We start from the raw sequence: 26,036 nt of genomic DNA on the forward strand, positions 1-26,036 counted from the left end.
CCCCTGATGTTGTTCCCCTTTATAAGGGCAAAAAAAATTTAAAAGCCCAACAGGCATGACTCTCGCCCACCCTATCAGGCAAACCAGCCCAGGTAAAAGATGTTACACCAATTAAAAGTGAGCAAAACCACAGTTAGCAGCTGAAGGGAGAAGTGCACAGAAGCCACAGCCAGAGTCCCGCTCCCATTCCAGAAGGGGTGGGGCGGGGAGCCAGATGAAATAAATGCCTACCCCACAGGGTCTCTTCCAGTTACCTTCTCAATTGAGAAGGCAATTATTTTTGAAGTTTCTGAACTACATACAAAGACACCCCCACGTAGAGAGCATTGCAGCAGTCAGGCCTGGAAGTAGTCAAGCCTAGTAGCCAGTTCTGCCAGTTATTCCAGAAGTAGTGTCACAGGTGGAACTACCATTGGGTAACCATCTTCATCCAATGGGACTGGGGGACCACCCAATGGCTCGAGCTGGGGCTGTTGCTGGGACCATACACTGCCTGCCAGCCCGCCTCTCCCTCCCTCTTTGGCACCAGCACCAATGAGTGTGGGTGGGCAGCTCTCCTGGCCCTGGCCCAGCCCCATGCATGCCAATTCTTTGCTGGCGCCAAGGAGGGAGGGAGGAAGTAGGCAGCTGCAGAGGTCAGTGATGCCAGTGGCTGTGGCAAAGGGAGCTGGAGAAGCTTCTGGCATGAATTGAAAAGCACTCTCTTGCTGCAAGGACGCAGCTCCTGCAGCTAGTTAGTCAGGATGTCAGCCAGAGTATTTGTGTGCAAGTTGCAATGAGGACTTTCATTATCTCACTTCTGACTCTGAATAATCTACAACAGACATTTGCTTAACGGCTGGTGAATTAGAGGAAGCACAATTACAATATTAAAACATTCATTTTGCAATGTGCTGCTTAAAACTAAAGCAGCAACGATAATGCCTCATCTAACAGGAGTAAATAGGTCCTTGCACAATGGACCCTTTGTAAGTTAGAAGAATGGTCAGTTCCCAACATTTCACTGTGCTGAAGATTAAACAGTGGCCATGAATATACAGCAATATAGTTGTTAAAGCTCACCTGCAGGATGAATTCATTTGCTCCAGGTTTGAAGGATATTTGGCATTTTTGAGGATCGTCCACCATTTCTCTATTATTGCGTTTCCACACCACCTCTGGTTTTGGCTCTCCCTTGACCACAGCTCTGAAAATGGCATTTTTGCCTTGCAAGAGACAAGAAATGAATTGTTTGCTTCCAATACAAAGCAGAAACCTTAATAATAAAAATAAAATAAAATAAAATAAAATAAAAACTATGAGGAGGAGGAGGAATGAAATTAACTTTCCCGCCCCGCCCCCCGCCCTTGGAACTGTTGCCCTGTGTTCCTGAATTCTCTTCCCTCTAGTTATAAGAACTACAGACAAAGGGAAGCCTTAGCCACAGAACAGCCAAACCCCTGGAGAAGGGCAGCCCCAGGTTCTGCTTTAATTACTAGCTGGTGAGGGGACCCCCATCATTACCCAAATTAGCTAGCTGACCTCCTGACTAGCAAAGTGTGTGTATAAGGAGGCTCCGCAGGATCATACCCCTGGTGGCGCAGTGGTAAAACTGCCGCCCTGTAACCAGAAGGTTACAAGTTCGATTCTGACCAGGGGCTCAAGGTTGACTCAGCCTTCCATCCTTCTGAGGTCGGTAAAATGAGTACCCAGAATGTTGGGGGCAATATGCTAAATCATTGTAAACCGCTTAGAGAGCTCTGGCTATAAAGCGGTATATAAATGTAAGTGCTATTGCTATTGCTATTGCTATCATACCAGCAATCCATAGGCAACTCCCCCAGTCCTCCTCCGCATGCCCTGCTGCCCCAGAGGGCTAAGGCTTCCAGGCACTGCTCACACTGCAGTAGCACTCTGTAAGATCAGAACGTGTTTCCAAGGGGCAACAATGTGTTTCTGGAGCACAAGCAGCCAGAGGTGCTCTTAACCCTGGACTTCAGGGCCGAAGTCCAGGGCCTCCAGACCCCCTGGCTCTCCCCGCAATTCTCTTTAGTCTGTCCTGGGTGGTGTGGTTGCCTAGCCAAGCATGATGATGCTTGATTTGCATAGAAGTGGGGCCTCCAAAGGCCTTTAGGTCCAGGCTCCAAAGTTACCTAGTTGCACCTCTGCAAGCAGCAGCAAGTGGCAGTCTGCCCCCTCTGGCCCAGCAGCATGCAAGCAGGAGGACTAGGACAGTTGAACAGAGGCTCCTGGCACTTCTCCATGGAGCCTCCTTACACACACACTTTGTTAGTCTTTAAAACAACTTCATTCATTCATTTATCCATTCATTTATTTCTATCTATGTCAACTGCTTTGGGAACTTTTGTTGAAAAGTGGTATATAAATAACCGATTAATCGTTTTAATCAGCAATCAGCCAGGAGGTACATGATAAGGGCAGGAACACAGTAAGGGCAGACTATGTGGAGTGGGAAGGTGTGTGAGTCATTGCCTAGAGGCTGCTGGGGTGTAATTTTCTTTGGAAAATTTTGATTTTTTGGCTAGGCCATGAATGGCTTTCTAAAATACGCTGGTTAAACACTTCTGCTCCCTGAGGCTTTCAGTTCCACTACTCAGAATGGTAAAAATAATCTGCCTATCTTTATCTTATTTTCCTTGACTGTTGCTGTCCACTTTTAAGTTGCTATTTTTAAAATTATCTTATTGCTTTATCTTTCCACATGTATTGCAAGCTATGTTAAAGAGGAGTATAAATGAATTGAAGAAAGAAAGAAAGAAAGAAAGAAAGAAAGAAAGAAAGAAAGAAAGAAAGAAAGAAAAGGGAAAGGGGAAAAAAGAAACCCAGTGCTATTAGCTCAGATAAAATTAGATACTGTTTTAATTGTTTTAATTATGTTTTAATAGTTTTAACTTTTTAATTTTAATTGTTGAAATGTTTTAATCTTTTATTGGCTGTTTTTATTGTTTTGTAAACCGCCCAGAGAACTTGTGTTTTGGGCAGTATAGAAGTGTATTCAAACAAACAAACAAACAAACAAACAAACAAACAAACAAACAATTTGGGAGATTGGGGGGTGGGAAATAGAGAGAGAGAATGGGAATAATGGTTTTTCAGAAAAGTCTCACCTTCCTGTAATGTTAAGGTAATTGGTTTCCGCTCAAAGTCAGGAGCGCTGCATCCCTCAGGAATACTGTCCACAAACTGTGTGATGGTTACCCCAGGGACAGCAGACTTCTTCACAATTTTAACTAGAAGAAAATAAATATTGACCAGAAAAAAGAAAACCTGTTAGTTGAAATTCAGTTGGCAGCTCAAATCCCATTTTATCCATTTTATGAGACTCCCCATTCCTATGGCTGTAGTCCTATGCATGCATACCAGAAGTAAATCCAAGTGAACACAGTGGAATGTACTACTGATACATATGTGCAGGATGGTGCCCTTAGATGGCTTAGTTTTAAGGGTTCAAACTGCTTACAAAAACTTCTGGTTGTAGATTTCTAGCAGAAATGCATTAACATTTGAGATCATTAGGAGAGGTCCGTCTGCATTTGCCACCAGCTCGTCTGGTGGCTGCTCAGCGATGGGCCTTCTCCGTTGCTGCCCCGAGGCTTTGGAATGCGCTCCCTCGTGAAATAAGAGCCTCCCCATCTCTGACCATTTAAAAAAGGTCTTTAAAGACGCATCTGTTCACCCAGGCTTTTAACTGATACTGTTTTGATTGTTTTCAATGTTGTTTTAGAATATTGTTTTAAAAATTTTTAATTGTTGTGTTTTAAATGTCTTGTTTTTTATCTTGTTGTAAACCACCCAGAGGCGGTATAAAAATATGTTTTGGGTGGTATAAAAATATGTTAAACAAACAAACAAACAAACAAACAAACTAAACTACTAAAGTGTCATGGTCAAAACCTGGCTGGCTATTCGGAATCAACAGGAGAAATTCAAACCCAGCCTCCTCGCACCCCATCCCTACCTTTTTTTATCTTCTTGCTCCCTTGATGCTCCAGGCCTTCTGCCCCTTGCCTTCTCATTCACCTCACCACCACATAGTATCTTTTGCGCCTGAGCCATGTGTGAAGTTTATTTTTGATCTAAACTGGCTTTGTACTTTCCTTAAAACAGTAGCCTTAACTGTAGCCAAAATCTTGTAACCATAACATCATATTGGGAATGTTTATGAAAATTCTATAACATCACAACAGTTCCATTATTTTTGCCTGCAGGGATTTTTAGTATGATTTTATATATTGTATATGGTTCTTCATAAGAAGAGTGCAAGTGACTGAGAATCCACTAGCTTCTGGGATGTTTTTGTTCCATTCATTAAATATGTTCATAGTTAGAAACATGTAGCTTTGACAATTAGACATATGTGTCTACTTCAAGTGCAACCAGCTTTTCTTCCAACTGCAGGATTTGTTCTGATTAAGGCAGCATGTACTCTGATTGCTCAGGTATGGACCATCAAAGTATGAACTTAGTTCTACTACAGACTAAAGGATGGTTCAGACATTCAGAATCTTTTCCATGTGATGCCTTTCAACGGTCATCTGGAACACACTTAGGCTACATTCACACATAATGTGGAACCGCGCGTCCAATAGACCCGTGGTTCCGCTCCCCCCACTCCACCTGCTCTCCCATCCAAATTTGGACATAAGCAAGAGCATCCTCTCTGCAGTCAGAGATACTGCAGAGGAGGGGGAACTTGCTGTGCAGACTTCCTTCTTGAATGAAAGACTACTCACACAGCCAATCATGGCCAGAGCTGAAGGAGGAGCTTCCTCCCTCAACTCTGGTTGAAGGGGATGCAGCCTGCGGTTCCACATTCGGATGTACCACAGGCTGCATCCAACCTCAGGTTGCGGCAATAAAACCTAATACTACCCAAGGGTTCAGATTAGAATTCCATATCCGAAACCTTGAGTTTGTCACTGTGCCAAACTACAATTGTTTGCATTTGCACATAACTCTCTGGCCCCTTCAACTGCGGTTCTGCGTTACATGTGAATGTGGCCTTATTTGAAAGCCATAATGTTAATTGAGCCATGGCTGATACAGGTATGGCTGTAGCAAGCCTGAAGTAGTAATTCCTATAATCAGGATCACTGATAAATATCTTGCTGTGATCATGCAAATCAGTGCTTGAATTATGAGAGAAAAGGCAGGATTTTACTGAGATCCACAAGTCTCACCCTTTGACTTCCTCAGTTTTAGTCAAATCGTGGTCTTCCTGCTAGCCTTCTAAAAACAGTAGCTAAGACTAATAAAGTAAAGGGAACAGGCCTCCTCTGGATCCCCTATAATTCTAGCACTGCTTGCAAATTAATTCTGCAAAGCTGCAGCTATTTCTATGGATGGCCCAGGCCACACATATTCTCCATCTGAATGATTTTCTGATGACACAGTCATACACATCACATAGACATGATCAGTCTGAAGTGGTTCCAGGAAAAACTCAACAAACCATGGGCTGACATCCAGACTAACGCTGCACTGGCACAAACACATTGCGCTATTGTAAGGATGTCTTCAGTTTGTGTTGGGAGCTTGTATTCCAGACTCATGTTGCACTAGCACAACAGGATGTGCTTGTGCAACAAAGTGTGCAACCTGTGGCACACTTCCTGCTGTGCAGTGCCCACATTCTGTTCTGCTATCCTTGTTGTGCAAGCACAAGAAGAGTGCCAGAAAGCGGGCAGCTTTGAGCATCTCCGTGACTTTGTGCAGCTATGCAACCTCCATGCATGCACAGCTTTGTTTGTTATACTAGTACAGCATATGTCTAGAGGTCAGCCATGGTATTTAGAAACAGAGGATATAGAAACCAACAGAGAACTAAAGGAGCTGTTAATGAGCAGGAAGCATGGCATCAGTGTCCAGCACCATCTCTTGTCTTACTTTAAAGTTATAGAATGTTAAGATAAGCAGTCAGTTCACTTTATGACTATGCACACATTCTTGGGAGGAACATCATGAACACAGTGGCATGTTCTACTGAGTAAATCTGAATAGGATCAAACTGTAAATCTCAGGATCACATCTGTAGTCTGTGCCATGCATATCATTTCCTTGGATTTTTGATCTTTGGCCTTTTTGAGAAAGGATTTACTGAGCAGCTGGCAGCAAAGATAAACAAAGCCTTGAATATTTTGCCCTTGCATTCGAAGACCAGGGATAGATGCCCACCCGATCTCTCACCAAGAGAAGGAATATTATATAGTTTGTGGGGGGGACGGACAATGAAGAAACATCAGCTCTTTTCCAGAATAGATCTTTCCTGCCATGTATTTCTCTCTCTCACCTCCCCGCTGGCCTGCCATGGTGTTTCTGTTGATAACTGGACTTCAGCAGTCAGTCTGATGAATCCTCCTGTAAATGCAGAATTGCATCCTATTAGTATATATGGAGAAATCCTGATTTTTAGTATTTAGGACACATTTACTTAAAAATCCCTATGGGTTGTTGTGAATCTGGGATAAGGAATGAAATTATGAGCTCTTTGAAGTTTCCCCCAACCCTGTGCACATTTTTTAAAAGTTCTTAGAAAATCCCAAGACCCCAAGGTTGCAGTCCTAAACACACTTACATGGAATAAGCTCCACTGAAACAAATGGTGCTTCATTTCAAATAATTACATCTAAGATGTTCACTCATGCCACACTTTAGGTTGGCTATTTATTTTAGATATTATGGCAACACTGATGCACACGCATTTCACATAAATTATCTCATGTTTAGCCTCACAACAACCTTGTAAGAAAGATCAATATGATTATCCCCACATTATATCTCCATGTAAAAGGTACCAGGTTCAGTTCCTGGTATCCTCAAGTATGACTGGAAAAGACCTCAATATCTGTAGAACTGCTGCCGGTCAGTACAGACAATACTGAGCTAAATAGACTACGCAGGGGTGGGGAACCTTGGCACTCCAGCTGTTGTTGAACTACAACTCCCATCATCCCCAGCCACAATTATTGTGGCTGGGGATGATGGGAGTTGTAGTTCAACAACAGCTGGAGTGCCAAGGTTCCCCACCCCTGGACTAGTGGTTTGACTTGGTATAAACAGAGTGGGTAATTTTGGAGACTGGACCTAAAGGCCTTCGGAGCCTGCCCAGAATAAGTTAAGTATCATCCCCCCCCCCCACACACACACCATGACCCACACAGTATTTTAAACATATGGGTTCTTCAGGGCACAAACAGCAACTGAACTCACAGGAATGTAAGAATATAAAACTGGTATATTTATGCAAATATGCATTAGCAGAAACATTTCAACATGCAACTTAACATATTCCCATCCCACATATTTCTTTCTCCTCTCTGTCTCTGAAGCACCCAGAGCAGATTACAATCACCACCCAAGCCATACTAAAGAGGATTTGGAGGCTCCCAGGGAGTGGGGAGGCCCTGGACTTTGGCCCCAATGTCCAGGGGTAAGAGTGCCTCTGGCTATAAGGCAGTTTCCTATGGGCAGAAGTGGCAAGCAAGGAGGTGGATCAGCTCAGGGAAGAGGCCCCACTGAGGATATCTTGACTAAGGGCCCCCAAAACCTGTACTTGGGTTTTGTGTGTGTGTGTGTGTGTGTGTGTGTGTGTGGTTTCTGCCAGACTTTTAAAAGAAGTGGCTGGCTGCCGCCGTCAAGCTAAAGAACCACTAGGTGGTACTAGAGAGACAGCTCAATATCAGAAAATGGTTGGTTGTGCAATGAGAAAACCCTGCAATGTGTTACTATTTGGACTTTGACAGGCATTTGTGACAGACACACACATATGTCTGTCATATGTTCTGATGTCATTTGAATAGCTTGTCCCACAAATCAAGCATCACTGAAATGAGCTTTAAAATTCTGTCTCACATTAAAATAGATAGATGCTGGTGTCTTAAAGTTAAAAGATGCATGTCAGAAGACGAGTATTTGCTGACCAAACTGATATAAACTGAATAAAAACCTGAATGAAACAGACTGCAAGAGTTTGGTCAGGTGTTTGGGACTGGTATGATTAAAACTAAGGTTGCCACCTGATTAAAGGAATCTTAGTCAATTGATAATATCAATAATGATGATAATGATGATGATGTTCAGTCAAATACATGATGTGTTTGTTGACAGTAACTGATTAATTTTGCATAGATGTGCATGTAGAAAAAGGTTTCGGCCCTTTCTGAGGTAACAGTGGCCATTTTGGAGGCCACCACTTGTGTGCACGGGCCATTTGCATGGCCAGGTCATGACCCAGCCATGCAAATGGCCAGAGTTCACACACGGCAGCCTGAAAAAGACCACTGCCACCTCAGAAAGGGTCAAAATGGGCCAAAAATGGGCCTTCGACAACTGGGGGGAGCTGCTAGGGGGAAGGGGGAACCGCTGGAAGATAACCCCCCCCCCGTGGCTACAGCAGCACCCACCCCCACCCCCCGAGGCTGCCAAACCCAGCAGAAAGTAAAAATTTCACACACACACACACACACCCCTGTAGAACCCACGAACTGGCCCTGAGCTGGCCTGCGGGGTTCGGCTCAACCTTAGCCACACCGGTTCGATGTCAAACCAACTCAAGGTCTAGCCAGTGACTATCTCTACTCTAACTGATTGCAGCTCTGCAGGGGTCTCTTTCAGACAAGGCTCCTTATGACCCCTACCTGGAGATGCCAGAGACTGAATCTGGACCTTCTGCATGCAATGAAGATGCTCTGTCACTGAGCTATGGTGACAGAGCATCTTCTGTGGGGGCTATGGCCCCCTCCCCTCTCCCAAATGTGCTCTATCACTGAGTTATGTCCTGCCACCCAGGTGTCCAGGTCTCCCAATGCATGGGATATATGCTTATTTCCCATACATCTACTAGGACATTCATAACCCATCATGTCTATATGAAATCTACTCTTCAAAGGTGGGATTTTTTTTAGAAGTATTGTGAACAGTAAGTGGGTTGGGGATGATAACCTTCTTCCATCTTACAACAAGACAACATACATAAAGAAAATTAAAAAGGACTCAAGACACGGAATCACTAACACCACCTTCTACAAAAATATATCTCAAAATGCATGTAATTTCAAAATCATTCCAAAATTACCTGGAACTTGTCATGAGCTCCCCACTTGTAGGATTTATGCAGGGCTGATTCTTAATTGCTGGAATCACTAGGGCAGCATAAGTGCCTCTTTCCTTTTTTTAGTTTGTTTGGGGGAAAGGGGGTTGGGGTAGAAGAAATAATGGGTATTTCATATTATGTACAGTTGAGAGGGGTTGGGTTTTATCCTGCTGTCACAGTAGGGAAATAACTTGCCAAGAGGTTGCTGGTTCAAATCCTCGCTGGTATGTTTCCCAGACTATGGGGAATACCTATATTGGGCAGCAGCGATATAGGACGATGCTGAAAGGCATCATCTCATACTGCACGGGAGGAGGCAATGGTAAACCCCTCCTGTACTCTTCCAAACAAAACCACAGGGCTCTGTGGTCTCCAGGAGTTGATACCGATTCGACTATTATTTATACTGCATTGGCCTGCATAACCCTGTCTTGTGTTACATTTTTGGATCTATAGCAAGTACATCTAGAGCAGGAATCAGCAACCTTTGAGAAGCAGTGTGCCAAGTCTTTGAGGGCAGCTTGAGGAGAGGTTCAAAGTGAAATTGGCATCCACCTTGCTAGCCCTGCCCTGCCATCTTTCATTTGATGAGCATTCTTGCTAGTTTCAAAATAAGAGCACTTACCATGTCATTTTCCCCTCAATGAGAATAGATTTTAGAGACCAGATCTTGCAAATGTTGATTATCTAATGCCATCCCAATAGCAAACTACATTTAATTCCCATTGAATTGAATGATGACAGAGTCAAAGGAGAATAAATCAAGTATCAAATGATTCTTTTTTTGTTTTTAAGTGCTTAAAACAAAGAGCCCCTGGTGGCGCAGTGGTAAAACTGCTGCCCTGTAACCTGACCAGGGGCTCAAGGTTGACTCAGCCTTCCATCCTTCCGAGGTCGGTAAAATCAGTACCCAGAATGTAGGGGGCAATATGCTACATCATTGTAAACTGCTTAGAGAGCTCCGGCTATAAAGCGGCTATAAAGCGGTATATAAATGTAAGTGCTATTGCTATTGCTATTAAAGCGATGAGGAGGAGTCTGTCCTTAGTAAATAACCAGATAGACACATTGCTGTATTTTGCACACAGTAACTGCAAATCTTACCAGTGGCATTAAATCAGTAATCTGAAATGTAGTCCAGTCCTATATTTATTCAAAAGTGAATCCTGGGAGTTCTCCACACAGCAGGCTTTATTGTGAGTTTTCTGGGAGGCTTTACTAAATTACTGCAAACTTGAAAGGTATCCCGAAAACCTGATGCAAAAAGTGGATTTTTTTAAAAACCCTGGATATAAATCGGGCTGCACCCTAATGCTCAGTGAAAAACTCCTCTCTCCCCACGGGCTTTTATTAACCGTTATGAATACCTGATAATTATTAATAATTATTATTATACTTAATAATAACACTCTGGGAAGTTAAGCTGAATGCAAACAATTGGAAGCAAACTGTGAAGGATTAGATACATGTATAGAGGGGATACTGTATTGCCATTGTCTGACATTTTTTGCTCTCAGTTGTAGGTTATAAAGATCAGTCAAGGCTGAATTTAGTTTCCTCTATTTATCTCTCCGGTATGTTTATTTGGTTTTCATTACAGAGGAGTGGGACTACTAAAGGTTTAGCTGATCTTTGTTTATTATTTTACTATGGTTTTTGTATTCCAGTTTGCGATTGGATATGAATTTCATGAACTGGTGGATATGTGGCTTTGTATTTATAACACACATATTACTTTTGGTATGCCAGAACTAGCATTTTTTTTTTACTCTTATTTTCCTCTCCATTGGATAATCTTGGTTGAAACCGTTTTGCATATTCAGTTGCCCAATAATTAACTGAATTTAGGGGGAGTATTCTGTGAGAATTCTAAACTCTATTCTCTCTGACGATTAGGTTTTTAGTCGAGCCTACAGACATTAACAAGCCTTCTCTAAATTGCTGTTTGAATCTCCCACAGACTCTTTAGGAGGTAGCTGAATGGTTTTTGAAGGAGAGAGCCAGTATGAAGGGATTGAAGCAATTTAGGGTGCGATTTGAACGTAGAGACATATAGAACTAACATATGTCTTGCCTGAGAGCTCTTTCCCCTTTATCGTATTGATATTACAATATTATAAACGGTACTGACGTGTACTTAATAATGTATATTAGGATATATTTGAGACATATATCTGAGGTACACCTAAAATTACTTTTTTTTTTTTTGAGCTCTTCTTAGTAGGACCAATTTTTATTTAGATTCCTGTACCTGTTATTTATAACATTGAAACTCATGTGGAAGAGAACTGTACAGCACCTTGCTGGTGAAGTCTGCTGCTGTGGTTACTATTGTAAACTGGCTATTCGGTTGGATAGAACAAGGAATTTAAAATTCTTTGAATTCACTTTCAGTTTGGCTACAATCATGGATGACCTTTGATCATTTTAGATTGTTTCAGCCCACCAGCTTAACATATAAGTTAATATATTATATCTCTCATTTAATGTTGATAGGACGGAAAAGGCTGGAAGATCCATGATTTGTTTAGGAAATTTCCTTTTGTTCAGTATTGGAGAATAACACATTACAAAACATACTTTATTAAACATATATGTTAGACTCAGTTATCCCACTTATTGAAAGTTTCAATAAATTTTGTTTCTTATTATTACTTATGCAGGTCTTAATTCAGAAGTAGGACAAAATTAGAGCAAGAGAACTTATATTCTCCTCCCTATAGAATACAGAATCTTATCGATAATACCTAATATCATTTTTCATGTCTGTGATGCTCAAATCACAGAGTATTGGAGATGTCTTGCCCTGTGTTCAAAATAAATATATCATATCTACTTTATACATCATAGTTGGGTTGGCGCTCTCCTCTTCAAACCGTTTGATAGTGGGATGATCAATCACGCTGGGACAGACATTTTTTTTTTTTTAATTTCCCCTTGTGAGGTTCAAGATTCTTTACTGATTGCTATTGATGTCTGATGCCTAGTTTAGGGCCCTTTAGATTTAACTAACACTATTTTTTCCTTCATTTTGGTTTTGAAGGATAATACTTTGTATATAAACTTGTTTGGTGAGGTCTTGTTGGAGTCTCAGAGATGTAACCTTTCTGTTTCCACTTGTAATACTAATAAAAGTATTAAAAAGAAAAAAGAAAAGAAAACCCCAATTGTGTGTGAAATGCTCCCTAATAGCACACAGGGATTTTGGGGTAAATCTGCCTGATATGTGAAAGCACACCCTCCATTCTGGAGGAGATGTGAGCTAAAGGGCTTTAAAAGCCCTGTGTGAAAAACTTCCTTCTTTATCAAAAGAGATTTATTCTCAGCTGAGAGATTCTCTATTCTGCAGCTTTAGACAAGCATTTTAGACACACTAGCCGACCCCTCACAGAGTATCTGTACGCTCTTTGGGGCCAGCAGTTACTGTACCTCTTCACCCCCCCTTCTGCCCCAGTCTCCAGCAGCCTCCGCGGCCAGGCCCAGGCTGCCAGGCTGAGTGCCGCCTCCACGGGCCCATTGCCACTGCCGTTTGCCTCCGCAGCCAGGCCTGGCCTTCTGGGTGCGCCTCAGCCAATGAGGTGCTTCTGCTGCCCAGCCAATTAGCAGGGCACCGGGATGTACATTCCAAGGCACACCCAGGAGAATTAAATATATAGATATTGCCTAATATCTATCTATCTATCTATCTATCTATCTATCTATCTATCTATCTATCTATCTATCACATCTATATATCGCTCAAACTTTCGTCTCTGGCATCATCTGTGTACTTGGCATACCACCCACCTAGAAACAAAAACAAGACTTCAAAGTACAGAGAAAATAATTCATTGCCCAACATGTTACAAGCATTAGACCTCTTCATGATGGGCAACACTGATTCAGAGTTTTCCAAGAAAGATTCGAACTCAGGGCCGTAACTACCATTAGGCAAGGGGAGGCAGTCGTCTTGGGGCCCCACTGCCTCGAGGGGTCCCCCAGAGGCACATCACATGACTCACCACCCGCCCATGTTGCACCCCCTATGAATTATGTTGAGTCGCTTAGAGATCGGCAGGAATAGAGAGTAAAAAAACTAGATTCAATGTGAACTGGATATTCACCGTATTCATAATGGGGATGTGAATGTGAGTGCACTATATACTGTGAAGTGTGCTTGTGTGTGCGTATCAGCGAGGGGCCCATTTTAAAATCTTGTCTCTGGGCCCCCTCCAACCTTGCTACGTCCCTGCTCAAACGGTCTTCTACAGCATCACAAAATAACGCAAAACAAAAGGACTCACAAATAACCCTTTACCCTAAAGTCCACTGTTTATTCCGATATATGTTGAATTCCCTTCTTTCTCTGTTACTGCCCACCCAAACCAGACAGTGCCAACAACTGGAAAGATCATGTGGACCCTGTGGCCAAGAGGAGCAGGATGATGTTCCTGATTTTTCTTTTTTTATCCACAATAAATTTAAGTCAGCAGAAAGATTTACTCACAAATAGAACTGGTATTGAATATACTATCAGCAACTCATATTAGTTATCAGCTATTATGGACATATACAAAAGCACAAAGTATTAAAATTTGCAGCTGGAATGATACAGAATGTGTTTTACAACTGTGCCAAGGGGAATAATAATCAGTAGCTGACAGCCTAATGCAGCACTAATACAGCAAAGAAAGCGCTTATGCAGCTGCTGCCTTCAAAAAATAAAGCAATGTGGGCACTCGTGTGTGTGTGTGTGTGTGATTTTCAAAAATCTCCCCTTCCCTCTGATGCACTCAAAAAATATGGCTCCGAGGGCTGTGTAACCTCTGAGACATATTTTCAGATGGCACAGAGCATTATACCTCCAGAGGGAAAGGAAGACTGGCAAAAACCACCCCCTGCCCTGCGTGAGCACCTGTGCTGCCTGATTTATTAGGAACATAAGAAGCAGCCTTATACCAAGTCAGAGCATTGGTACATCTGCCTCAGTATTGTCTACATTAACTGCCAGTGGCTCTCCAAGGTTTCAGACAGGCGTCTTTCCCAGCCCTACCTAGAGATACCAGGGACTGAACCTAGGACCTTCTGCATGCAAAGTAGATGCTCTACCACTGAGCTATGGCCTCATCCCCCATCCTGGAATGTAGCCACCACATGCGCATTTCCTTTTCTGCACACAGATTGTGTGAGTCAGGAAGCTGGACAATGGCTTTCAGGACAAGTAGGAATTCATTCATTCATTCGACTTCTATACCGTCCTTCCAAAAATGGCTCAGGGCAGTTTACACAGAGATATAATAAATAAATAAGATGGCTCCCTGTCCCCAAAGGGCTCACAATCTAAAAAGAAAAACAAGATAGACACCAGCAACAGTCACTGGAGGTACTGTGCTGGGGGTGGATAGGGCCAGTTACTCTCCCCCTGCTAAATAAAGAGAATCACCACATTAAAAAGTGAATTATTAAAATGATTAAAAGGTTTAATTATTAAAAAATATTAAAAATTATTTGTTAGATATTGGAACTGATTTAGCCGCTTCAGAACCACCGGGCTCGGCTGTGAGTCCGGTGGTTCTTACAATCACAAAAATTGGGCTAGGATTTTCCTATCCCGATTTTTGTGATCATAAGAATAGCCCCAAGGTGTTTTAATGGTATATTTTATTTATATTTATTGATAGACTTAAACTTTTAAGGACTATTCACACATGCAGCCTAACCCAAGCTAGGGCAGCCCAGTCTGGGTAGGCTGTGAGTGTGATGCGCTGGGAGCGAGGTTGCTCCTGGGACTGCACCCGCACCAAGTCCAACCTTCAAACCCAGCATTTAGGTTCCTCCTCCTACATCCCAGGGTACCTTGGGGCACACGTGTGGCAACTACTCTCATTAGAGCTCCTTCCCCACCCCTCGGCTTGCTGTTGGAAATGGCAACAGGCTAGGGGAAGCCTCGTGTCTCCCTCTGCCATGCCGCCACTCGTGTGGGCGTGCAGCGTGGCGGAGGGGAGGACGGCAGCTGCTCCTCTGTTGGGGGAGGCAGGCAAGCTCCTGTCTTCCCCACAGCCTGCCCAGCCCATCCAGTGCTGTTGCTGCTCCACCTGTACTAATCAAAAGATCCTTCATGCACAGTAGAGCTGTACCGCATAAGAGACTTTGGCAGGGAGAGCATGAGAATGAAGCCTTATCCTAAAAGTCATCAGAGCCTCATAAGAATCTTGGCTTCAATAAACCATTGTCAACTGAGTTAATGATATTGAGTGACCATTGCCCACTTTGCCTGCTAAGCGTATTGACACGACTTTCCACGGTAGACACACATTTTTCACAGAATGTAATAAGTAGATGGGAACACCTGCAGTGAAACAGAAAAGTCAAACAGGGTGTTCATAAATACCCTAGTGGAAAACTCATTCCCACTGAGAAACATGGCTGCCATGGAAGGGAATGGTCCATACCATCTAGTGCTTTGTATAGGTTTGATTCGATATTTTTCCTCTTGAGCAAAAGGGAAGGTGGCACACCAGAATGTTATAGAAAACTGAAAAAGCATGTATCAAACTTCATTTTTTCTCACATGGACATAAAATGCCCAGTGCTTTTTAATAACAATTGTCTTCTTCAAGTGCATGAAGTCCATTGCCCTCTTTAATTAATAGATAGACAGACAGACAGACAGATAGATAGATTAATTAAACATATGTGTATACTGCCCACTTCTGAAGTATCTAGGCACTTTACAACAATAAAACAAACAAACAAAATTAAAACAATTAACATATAAAAAGTTCAAATTAAAATAACTCTCCACAAAAACTTCTAAATAGCTGAAAGGCCTGGCCGAAAACATGTGTCTTTAGTTATTTCCTAAAAGCCAACAGGGATGGAGCAGCTCTAATCTCAGCAGGAAGTGCTTTCCACAGACCTGGGGCAACTACATAGAAGGCTAGCCTTTGAGTCATCAACAGACAAGTTGGCACCCTCAGAAAACACACCCCCTGAAGATCTTAATAGGCAACAGGGTTCACAACGAAGAAGGCATTCTCTTAAATACCTTGGTCCCAAGCCATTAAGGGCTTTATAGCTAATAATAACCAGCACTTCGTATTTTGCCCATAAACCTATTGGTAGCCAGTGTTGTTGTTTTAAAACCAGAGTAATATGATCTCTTTGGGATGTCCCGGACACCAATCTGGCAGCAGCATGCTACATCACTGGAGTTTCCAGACAAAGAACGCCCAACGTAGAGTGCATTGCAGTAGTCAGAAGTCTGCTTTCTATCACTGAACAAAACTAGACTTATTTCCAAATATGCATGCATAGGCTTGTACTGTAAGACTGGTTTCTTTGAGCTGCCTAAAATCCACTGCTGCTGTTGAAGGATGAAGGACTGAACAATTTCACCATAGTGAAGTGTCTCTGCTTTATGGATAGGGGACACATCAAGTGAGATCCATGAAACAATGACTAGGTACATTCAATGGATTAAATTGCCCTTATGGAGGGCTTGAATGACTCAAAACGCTGACACTGAAGTGTTATTGTCCTATGTGGTAGAGAAGACCATCTCCCATTTATTTGTCTGCAACATCTTTTCCCCATCATGTTCCATCAATTCAATGTGTCATTGCAGCAGCAGCAGCAGCAGCAGCAGCAACAACAACAACAACAACTTCTTTACTACTACCACTACCACCACCACATGACATTATGCGCAAGGCTAACAGGAATGGGAGGCTATTGCAATGCCACTGTGTGGACATGGAAGCAGTGATGCTGCTGGGGAGGACACCAATTGTGCTATTATCACTTTGTTCTTTTAGACACCAGGTAAAGACCTTTTTGTTCACCCAGGCCTTTTAAATTCAGGTTTTCAGATTTGATCTGATTTTAAACTAATTTTAAAATGAGTTTTTAAGCTGCTTTGTATTGAATGTTGTATTCTCTTTTCACCTGTTTTTGACTGTTATGATTTAATATGTTGTGTGATTTTATTGTATGTTTTAATACTCTGTTGTGAACTGCCTAGTGAACAATTTGTTATGGGGTGGCTAACAATTAAGTTTGTTTGTTTATTTATTATTACTATTATTATTATTATTAATGTAGTTTCTCCCATTCACCACAATGGGACAAACTACAGTAATGCTTGCCGGTAGCGCAACCAGCATCCTTCCCAGCAGTGCCAATGCTTCTGTGTCCATGCAGTGGCACCGCAATACCCTCCTGTATGTGTTAGCTTTGTGCATCATGTCAGCCATGACGATGATGATGATGATGATGATGATGATAAATCCTTGTGTGCCACCAGAAAGGAATGAAATATCAGAATGGCATCCTGCACATTTAGCAGTATTATTAATTTCATTGATATCATTAATTTCAGCACATTTATTTCATGTTACACAACACCCTTTGCCAGTCAGTGAAAAGGATCTGGGAAAGCAACTACCACAAGGAACATCCTGTTTCACTCATCATCTCAGGAGTACATTTAATGGCCCTCTTTAGATATAGATATAATGTCCTGTGTTGTCAGTTTTCTTGTGTTCATGACATCTAAATGCTGAAAAATGAGGAGGACTCTTTCCAGGTTGTTCAGATAGAGTTGAGCTGAATGATCATGTATGATCAAATGCTTGGTCAAATTAAGCCTTGCCATCACTTCCTGATTCACCCAGATAGATTCAAGGAACAGCCTAGTAGAAACAGGACCCATGTACAGGAGGGCCAGTCAATGCCATAATTGACCACTGCCAATTTCCCCGGAAATGTTGCTGGATCTAAGTCTCTCTCTAGCCCTACTCACACATTATGCGGAACACAGGTACAGCAATACACTTCCTATCTGTACCATGCATTTGATGGTTCTGAGCCCAGGTTCACTTTTTAAAAGGAATTAAGGTACAGTCTTTCACACAAAACCATAAACAAGTATACAGACATTTGTACACTTGTGCAGCATAATATCTGAATAGGGCTCTATCTCTCCCCCCACCCTCCACAAACAGACACACAACTGCTTTCAGTCCCACAGTGGTTACATTACAGATCTCTGACTAAAATGCTGGAGAATAATTATTACTATCCCTAATAAGCTGCACTGTTGCACTTAGTCCAGTAGTACCGGCACCAACTGTAATGATGCCATAATGTGTAGGAAATAATGCCACGTTCCTCATCCATGACATTCTGAATGTCCCCCAATGTCTTTGCTGTATTTTTCTTCTTTTGTTTGCATTTACTGGTTTTCTCCCTTGAGCTACTTGCTCACCTGCTGTCAGTGATTGAACACATTGCGTTGTAGAATTATTTAAAGAAATCTTTCCCACCCAGACAATGCTACCCTCAGACTTCAAGGCTAGCTGCCCCCCCCGCCCTTTCATTTTGTGGGGATGAGGATATCGCCACAGGTGGCATCAGTATCATTGATGTCATGGAAAACTAGCCCTCTGGAAAAGTCCTTATATATTTTTATTCTTACAATGGTTCACATGAAGCACTAGAAAACAGGACTCCCCCAGCCAATTTCAACCCTGAGGAACAAAATGGAACCAGCCTCTCCTACAGATAGTCTGCTAATGTAAAGCCATTTGTAAGAAAGCCAGACTATCCAAGAGACTGACCTTCTTCCATTTCACAACTTTCCTTGCCCCTCCCAACAGAGTGCCATGTACACTTGTGTGCCACCGAAAAGCAGTGCCGTATCAGGATGGTGCCGTGCACATTTAGCAGCGGTCATGAATTTCAGTGCGTTTCTTACATGTGACCAAACACTGTCTGCCACCGTCAGTGAAAAAGGATCAGGGGAACAACCGTTGCCAAGAGCGTCCTAACTCCTCCATCATCTCAGGATCAAATTTAACAGCGCTCATGGGGTGGAGACAAGATTGTCAGAATCCCACGTTTTCTTTAATTTGCGGATTTCAAGAGCCGTATAATGAATTTGCCATTGGGCTCAAGGCGTCTGGTTGACAAGAAATAAGTGGGAACCTTCCCAAGTTGTTTAGGTAAAACTGAACTAAAGTTGTTTAGGTAAAACGCAACGGTAAAACGAAAAGCCTACTGCTACGGGTCTTTGTCGCTCTGGGAAATACGAAGTCAGGATTCAGGGCTGGATGTTGATCAGTCCGTTTTTGACTCAGCTCTCTCATAGGCATGTCTTTTGATGGCAGCGGCAGATATGACCAGTAGAAAATGATTTCTTTGGGGAAATGGCAGAAAGGCGGTTTGGGGCACAAACTATTAAATAATTTGACAATTATTCAAATGACAATTTTTATATCAATGGATTGACAATAATTCAAAAGAATGATCTTTAAATCATTCATGAGAGATCCTTACGGGGATGTAAGAGTTTGAATATCACAGACAGTTTTGCAAAGCAATCCCGCAAAATCTATACACTGCATTTTTATTATGGTGATTAGCACAACATATACACCATGGGCAGCTGGGTGGACTCAAATGGGCAAGATTTATGCTGAAAGGGTTTGTGGGTAGGTGGACATGTTATTTTCCCAAAGCTTTTGCATTGGTGCTGAGAGATACTGCCACTTAAGACTGATTCTCAAAAGCACCCCCTGCTGGCTACCGTGCTGCTCTCTCTTATTTTAGACACTGCTGCCATGAGTTGTGTATAGGCCAACAAGGCCCTAAGAACTCTGTAGTGCCTTGGAGTGCACCACTGAGAGCCTACTGGCCCACTCTTAGCTGTATTTTAAAAGTCTATGCACTCAGAATATGCACTGCAAGTGCCATTGGCCTGGGAGTAATCAACCCCCCATTTATGGCACTGGCATCATTGCAAATAACATTTGAGCACTGCCCCCCTCCCTTTTCTTGAGAATCAGCCCTCAGGACTGAGGAGAAAAAACTTTCTTCAAGTTAGGGGAGCTGATTCAGTGTCAAGTTTGGGAGGTCCTTTGTAAAGTCACCTTTAAAAGACAGCAGTGTGCTCTCAGGAGTTATTTCTTGGTCTTGGACCAAACTACACACCACTTGTAAAGCATGTTTGGCCCCGTGTGTCCCCCCCCCCAAGTAACAGTTGCGGGGGGCAATCTAGATTGTGATTGTGGTGTGAGGGGAAGGAGGTTTTTGCTGCTCCTGTGGTCTTGAATTGGATCACACCCTCCTCTTGAGGCTGCTATTTGGCAAAGCACACAGGCATGCATTAAAAGTATGTGTAATTTGACTCTTAAGGTGCATGAATATGTGGCTTCAGAAAGGCACTATGTGCATCTGTTGTATTTCAGATAGAAGATACATGCATGCAAGTTTCTTGAAATAGGTCAAGTTTGCAAATCTTCTTCTGAAACTAACTCATGTGCTGCTCTCTAGCAATACAAGCCATGTAACTGGAAAGTACACATACTTGTTTTTTTAAAAAGTAGCATAAGAAATGATCATCAGAAAGAGAGAAGATCACTACTTTCTCCTCTTTATGTCATACTATGACTACATCATGATACACGCAATCTGTATCCAAAACGATTGAAAATCTAATTTGTTAATTTTGCTTTTAAATAATGCATGCATTTTTTTTTGCAGCAAGCAAGCACTATCTAAAAAGGGCATTGCCTAAGTATATTCACTATGTTATCTAAATGAAGTCATTATATACAAATGAAAGATGAAAGACAGTGTTGTAATACCTTTTCAAAAGATAAGCAAGTTTTATTGGTTAGTGGAAAACAAACACAAGCTTATCCATATCTAAGCAAATATTTGACATATCGATTTATGATAAATTTGGTGCATGCTGCTTATAGTGTGTGTGTGTGTGGGGGGGGGGCATATCTCTCCTGTGTGTGAGAGAAAGGCAAATGCCTCTTTTATAATGGATGGTGACCTCCCCAGCATGATTGTAGAAAGTCCTTGTATTAAAAATGCTTCATTTTTTAAAAATGCTACCAGATTAATTGGGGACATCTTTTTAATTGATCAAGAGGTTTTAATTAATTAATTAACCTGAGGAACAATCCAAATATTGTAGCTACATACTTTGTACAAATGTTGAACAAACATACTTTGTAATTTTCATATGGGAACTGTCCGCTGCTAACTGAGCAAAGAGGCACCTTCCTTTTTAGTGGCGATTCTCTTTATTGAACAGGGGGAGAGCAACTGGCCCCACCCATCCCCAGCACAACATCCCTCCAGTAGTTGTTAGTGGTGTCTAATTTATGTTTCTTTGTTAGATCGGGAGCCCTTTGGAGACAGTGAGTCATTTTAGCCATTTAATTTAATGTATTTATTTATATGTAGACCACTTTGGGAAACTTTTGTTGAAAAGTGGTATATAAATATTTGTCATATTGTTTACGTGAACACAGCTAGCATTACTTCAGTTCTACCTGATATGTTCTCAATTTTTCACACAAATGCTGTTTCATGATGGACGTGAAACATAGGAACATAGGAAGCTGCCATATACGGAGTCATACCATTGGTCTATCTAGCTCAGTATTGTCTACACAGACTGGCAGCGGCTTCTCCAAAGTTGCAGGCAGGAATCTCTCTCAGCCCTATCTTGGAGAAGCCAGAGAGGGAACTTGAAACCTTCTGCTCTTCCCAGAGTGGCTCCATCCCGAGGGGAATATCTTACAGTGCTCACATGTGGTCTCCCATTCATATGCAACCAGGACAGACCCTGCTTAGCTAGGGGGTCAAGTCATGCTTGCTACCACAAGACCAGCTCTCCTATGAACAGTGGCATGAAGTGATGTCATGAATAGTTAAACCATATGTATGAATCATTCCAAATTGCCAGCCAAGCACAGTAAAGTTGGAAATACTGAACGCTCTTACTCCATCATGACCATACTACAACTGATGTGAAAATAACTGGTGGTTTTGGTCCCAGTTTCCTAGTAAATGAATCAACCAAGCCTTGTCCACCTCACAAAAGAATGTATTTTTGAGACAAAATATCCCCTTCAACCTACAGGTAATTCAACTTTTGTCCAAAACAGGCTGTGTATACGAACTAACATGTATGCTATGTGTTGTTTACACTTCAAGAAAATCACACTCCAGACCACAATTGATAAATGTAGATACTTAGAATTAGACCTTCACATTTAGCTCCTAAATAACAGTGAGAGAATGCATTTTTACACTGACTCTAATTGAAATTACCAAAGTCCGGAAGCACTTCTAAGAACAGGTGGCCAACTTGCAGTTTATAAGCCAGACACAAGAGTTGCATGTTTAAAGAGTTCTAAAATTTTAGCATGCCTCTTACATCGGCGTCCTTTCCCTCAGCAATGGCTGTCATTCTGGTACAGCCCAATTAATATCTGAGTCTGTCTGCTGGTCATAAAGGGCAAGGATTAAAATCTAACCTCACAAACATAGAATGCAGCAACATGCAGTGACCAAGCTATAAATTAGCTCCTTCCTTCCCCGTGACACATAGAATCTTGGCTATTCCCTCATTTAAAACTGATTTAAAGGACTGACTGGAGTTGTTTGTCAACTTGATGCATGATTTAGATGGGTCATGGTTTGCTTTTAAATCTGACACTCACACCTCTTCCCTGAATGCCCTGCTCTTATGGCTTTCACTCACTAGTTGCTCCTGCATGCAGCAACCTCTGCTATCAGGCATCAAGTACCCCCTTCCCCTTTTAGAGCAAGATGGGAGGCAGAGGTTTAACTTGGTCCAATTATCTAGGCAGGTATTTCTAAGGCCTGCTAGATGCATCCTCTTCTCCCCCACTTCTCTAAAGAACTGCTACAGAAAAATGTGTTAATGCACCCAAAATCTGAACAAGTATAGACTCTATGTTCCGCGACGCTGCTCCGTATAACCTTATATGGTCACAGCGCCTCATCATGACTTCCTACTCCAGCTAAAATTAACAGCGGGTGCTCTAAACGTTTGTGTGATGTTGTCCAGCATGCATGGAGTTAACAAATAATTACATCTTTTTAAAATGTCAGTATAGCCATTTCCCCCCAGGTTTTGATAGTGTTTTTCTTATACTCTGAAATCTGATGAGTGCAGAGTGGGGGCTGGGGGAATCATAAATATTGTTGCCCATTCAGATTGCAGATCCAGTCATAGTTTCAGATGCTTAAGTGCTACTGACTGCAGTTAAGTCCACACAACTGTGTGCAAGATTACAGCCATGGAATTTATGCATCCCAACATCTGAATATAGACAATTGTTTTTCTTTGGACATTCTCCAGTTTTCAGCTTCTTATCCTTAACCCATTAGGTAACAACATGTGAAATAACATTTTGGATTCCAATTTAATATAGGGGAAACCCCTATGTTTTAACTTGCATTTTGAGTTAAATGCAATTTCTACATTTCTGCCTTCTACATGCCCTCCTTGCCTTATTTTATTGCTTTACCTCCAAGGAGCCAATATTTAATAAAGGCAATGAAGCGCTGGAGGAATTCAACCACTGGAATCCACGTTCTGCTATGTCAATAATTGAAGTTCTTCCCCAAGTACCCACTCTTTAATAGGCACCACAAGAAAGAAAACACTTCCTACATGAAGTCATAGAGCTCTCCCGAATGCTTCTCAAAAACACATTAGAAATAATACTAAGTAACCAGCCAGAAAGGACCTCCCTCATCTCCCACGCCATACCACTTCAGATCCCCACTGCAGATTCAGAAATGTTAAAGAAGCTATTTTGGAATCCATGTGCTTTCCCCTTCTAGTGCTTTGAGAAGTATCATTCCTTTTTGGTTACCCAGCTGTCATATGAAGGCTACCATGAATAGTCTAGCTAAAAAATGCCATTGTCATCTACAGCAAGTTGCTCACAACTTTCAGGCATTTGTGACTCACCTGTCAGTGCTGTTACTCCTGCCAGTACAGTTAAATACCTGCAACTTCTTTCTCTTTGCTGCTTCTCACAAGGGTCTCTGTTGTAGCTAATACTCAGCTACTGAAGAGCTAACTTCGAACTAGGTCACCGAGAGCCTTCTGCTCCTCTCTCAGTCCGTCTCACTTTCTCCCTCTCACACTCTTAATCTCTCTCTCGCCCTCTCCCTTTCATAGGTGAAAGTTTGTCACAGTGCTGTTAGCCTGTAATAAATCCAAATGATTTTTTTATTGGAAACTTGTGGCATCTACCCCCTAGCCATTATTATTCCAGTACATGCCAGAGACGGCGCTGCACAAATCTGAGATTAACTTAATTCATTGACATTTCATAAATCATTTTGAAGTGTTAATTTTCTGCAGATCCGATTTCGCCTTCGAATGGCAGCCTTCAAAGCTTTCCTCTCATAAAACTTTTAAATATTTCCATGTGAGGCACAACACAGTTTGTATAGAGGGAAAGGATTCAGATTCAGTAGGATTTGGTTTCTCATTGATCGTGAGAAGAGCTAAACTTCTTTGTATTTTTACACTTTTGTTTGGTTTCTGCTTTAATTCTTTGCTTTAATTAAATTACATTTGCTTTATTTGCTGATTGAAGAACAAATGCACAAATGAGTCTACTATGAATTTTCCATGCATTTTGAAAAATAAACTTGATTGGCATACACAAAGGAAATACAAAGGTTTGGGTCCCTCCACTAAAAATATGGAGCAGCCTATGTGCACAGTAGTTCTGTGTTCACATTATGATGGATCTCTCAGTTTAGGCACCAAAATGCATATTTATTTGCTTTAACTACTGTAACTTTCTCTGAAGCTTTAGGATGTCAGATAATTAAGATGAAATCTATTTGTTTAAAAATGTTTCCAACAATCATCTTGCTCAGAGGCACACCAAGGTAATTTGGGCACCCAGACTGCCCAGCCGCGAGCCCCCCACATGACCACATGACCCCACTCACCAAAGCTCTGCTTAAAAAAAAAAGTCTTACCGTGGCCATGGGGTGGCTGCGGGAAGGGGGAGCGGAGCAGCCCTTTTCTCTTCTCCCCCCTCCCCCGGTTGTGGTGGAGTGGGAGCAGGAGAGACCCTGGCCCCATCCATTTGGGCCAGCATCTTTAAGCATCTGTGAGGTGCATCTGCACAGTTTAGAGATCACTGCAAGCCCGTGACATCACAGTAAGACTATTGGAAGACTATTGCATAAGACTATTGCAGTAAGATTATTGCAATAGCCAGTAAGACTATTGCAAGCCCGTGACATTACAGTAAGACTATCACAGAGCTTTGGTGGGGCAGGCACATGGTGGCTCAGCATCCAGCCCTGGCCATTTGGAGGCTCCCCCAGACCTTGGAGGACTGGAGTGCATCCCCGAGGTCCGGGGGTTAGTGCACCTCTGATCTTGCTCACATTACATGTCCCACAGTGCAATGCAGTTGGTGCCAGATCCGCCCATGCCACTGCAGGCCTCAAACACATGCAGTGATACTGCTGCACAGCACAAGAAGGCAGTACTGAGACAGCTGCCTCTTGCACTGTCGTACATTGCACATGCCATCCATTGGGGATAATGGAAGACGTGCACATCATGCAATTGTGCAAGAGGCAGTGGTCCTCATACTATCCTCTTCTGCAGCAGCGTGGGCAAGTCTGGCACCACCCATGTTATGCTGTGGAACATACAAGTCAACGAGTCCTTTCTCACGATCAGTGAGAGAGGGCTCAAGGGAGAGCTGGGAGGAAGGTTGCTAGCACTTACCTCCCAGCATACACTCCCTCTGTCTTTGCTGGCAATCAGATGATTGCCGGCTGCACCTGACAGCGTGAAGGGTTGGTGGCTAGGAAGTGTCACCCCCCCCGAAACTCCCATAATGCACAGTGTGAGTGTGCAGCATATTGTGGGGATTCCCCCAACACTGGTTGAGAGCCCCGCAGTTTCCCAGCAGACAAACAGAAAAATTGGACTAAGGGAGCATTTGCTCTCTTAACCTCATTTTGGAGGCAGGATCCAGAGGTAGTTTTGCTGCTGCACCACCACGAGGAGCCCATCAGCTCTCAGCAGTTCTTACACACAGGGAAAACCGGGCTGGGCTTCCTTAGCCCAGTTTTACCTGTGCAT

General features: G+C 42.4%; 1 protein-coding gene across 1 annotated transcript in view; it reads right to left on the reverse strand.

Annotated features, from left to right (window-relative positions):
* Positions 1–24,114, reverse strand: part of IGFN1 (immunoglobulin like and fibronectin type III domain containing 1) — a 74,268-nt gene extending 50,154 nt beyond the window's left edge. Inside the window, exons 1-4 of the mRNA XM_053251057.1 lie at positions 23,880–24,114; positions 6,290–6,357; positions 3,108–3,230; positions 1,063–1,205 (exon numbers count right to left, since the gene is read on the reverse strand). Of these exons, the coding sequence (XP_053107032.1) occupies positions 1,063–1,205; positions 3,108–3,230; positions 6,290–6,308 (285 nt within the window). The 5' untranslated portion in view covers positions 6,309–6,357; positions 23,880–24,114. The remainder of the gene's footprint in view (positions 1–1,062; positions 1,206–3,107; positions 3,231–6,289; positions 6,358–23,879) is intronic.
* Between the last annotated feature and the right edge of the window lie 1,922 nt (positions 24,115–26,036).

Source organism: Hemicordylus capensis, chromosome 4 (genome assembly GCF_027244095.1).
Source record: "Hemicordylus capensis ecotype Gifberg chromosome 4, rHemCap1.1.pri, whole genome shotgun sequence".
NCBI classification, from domain to species: domain Eukaryota; kingdom Metazoa; phylum Chordata; class Lepidosauria; order Squamata; family Cordylidae; genus Hemicordylus; species Hemicordylus capensis.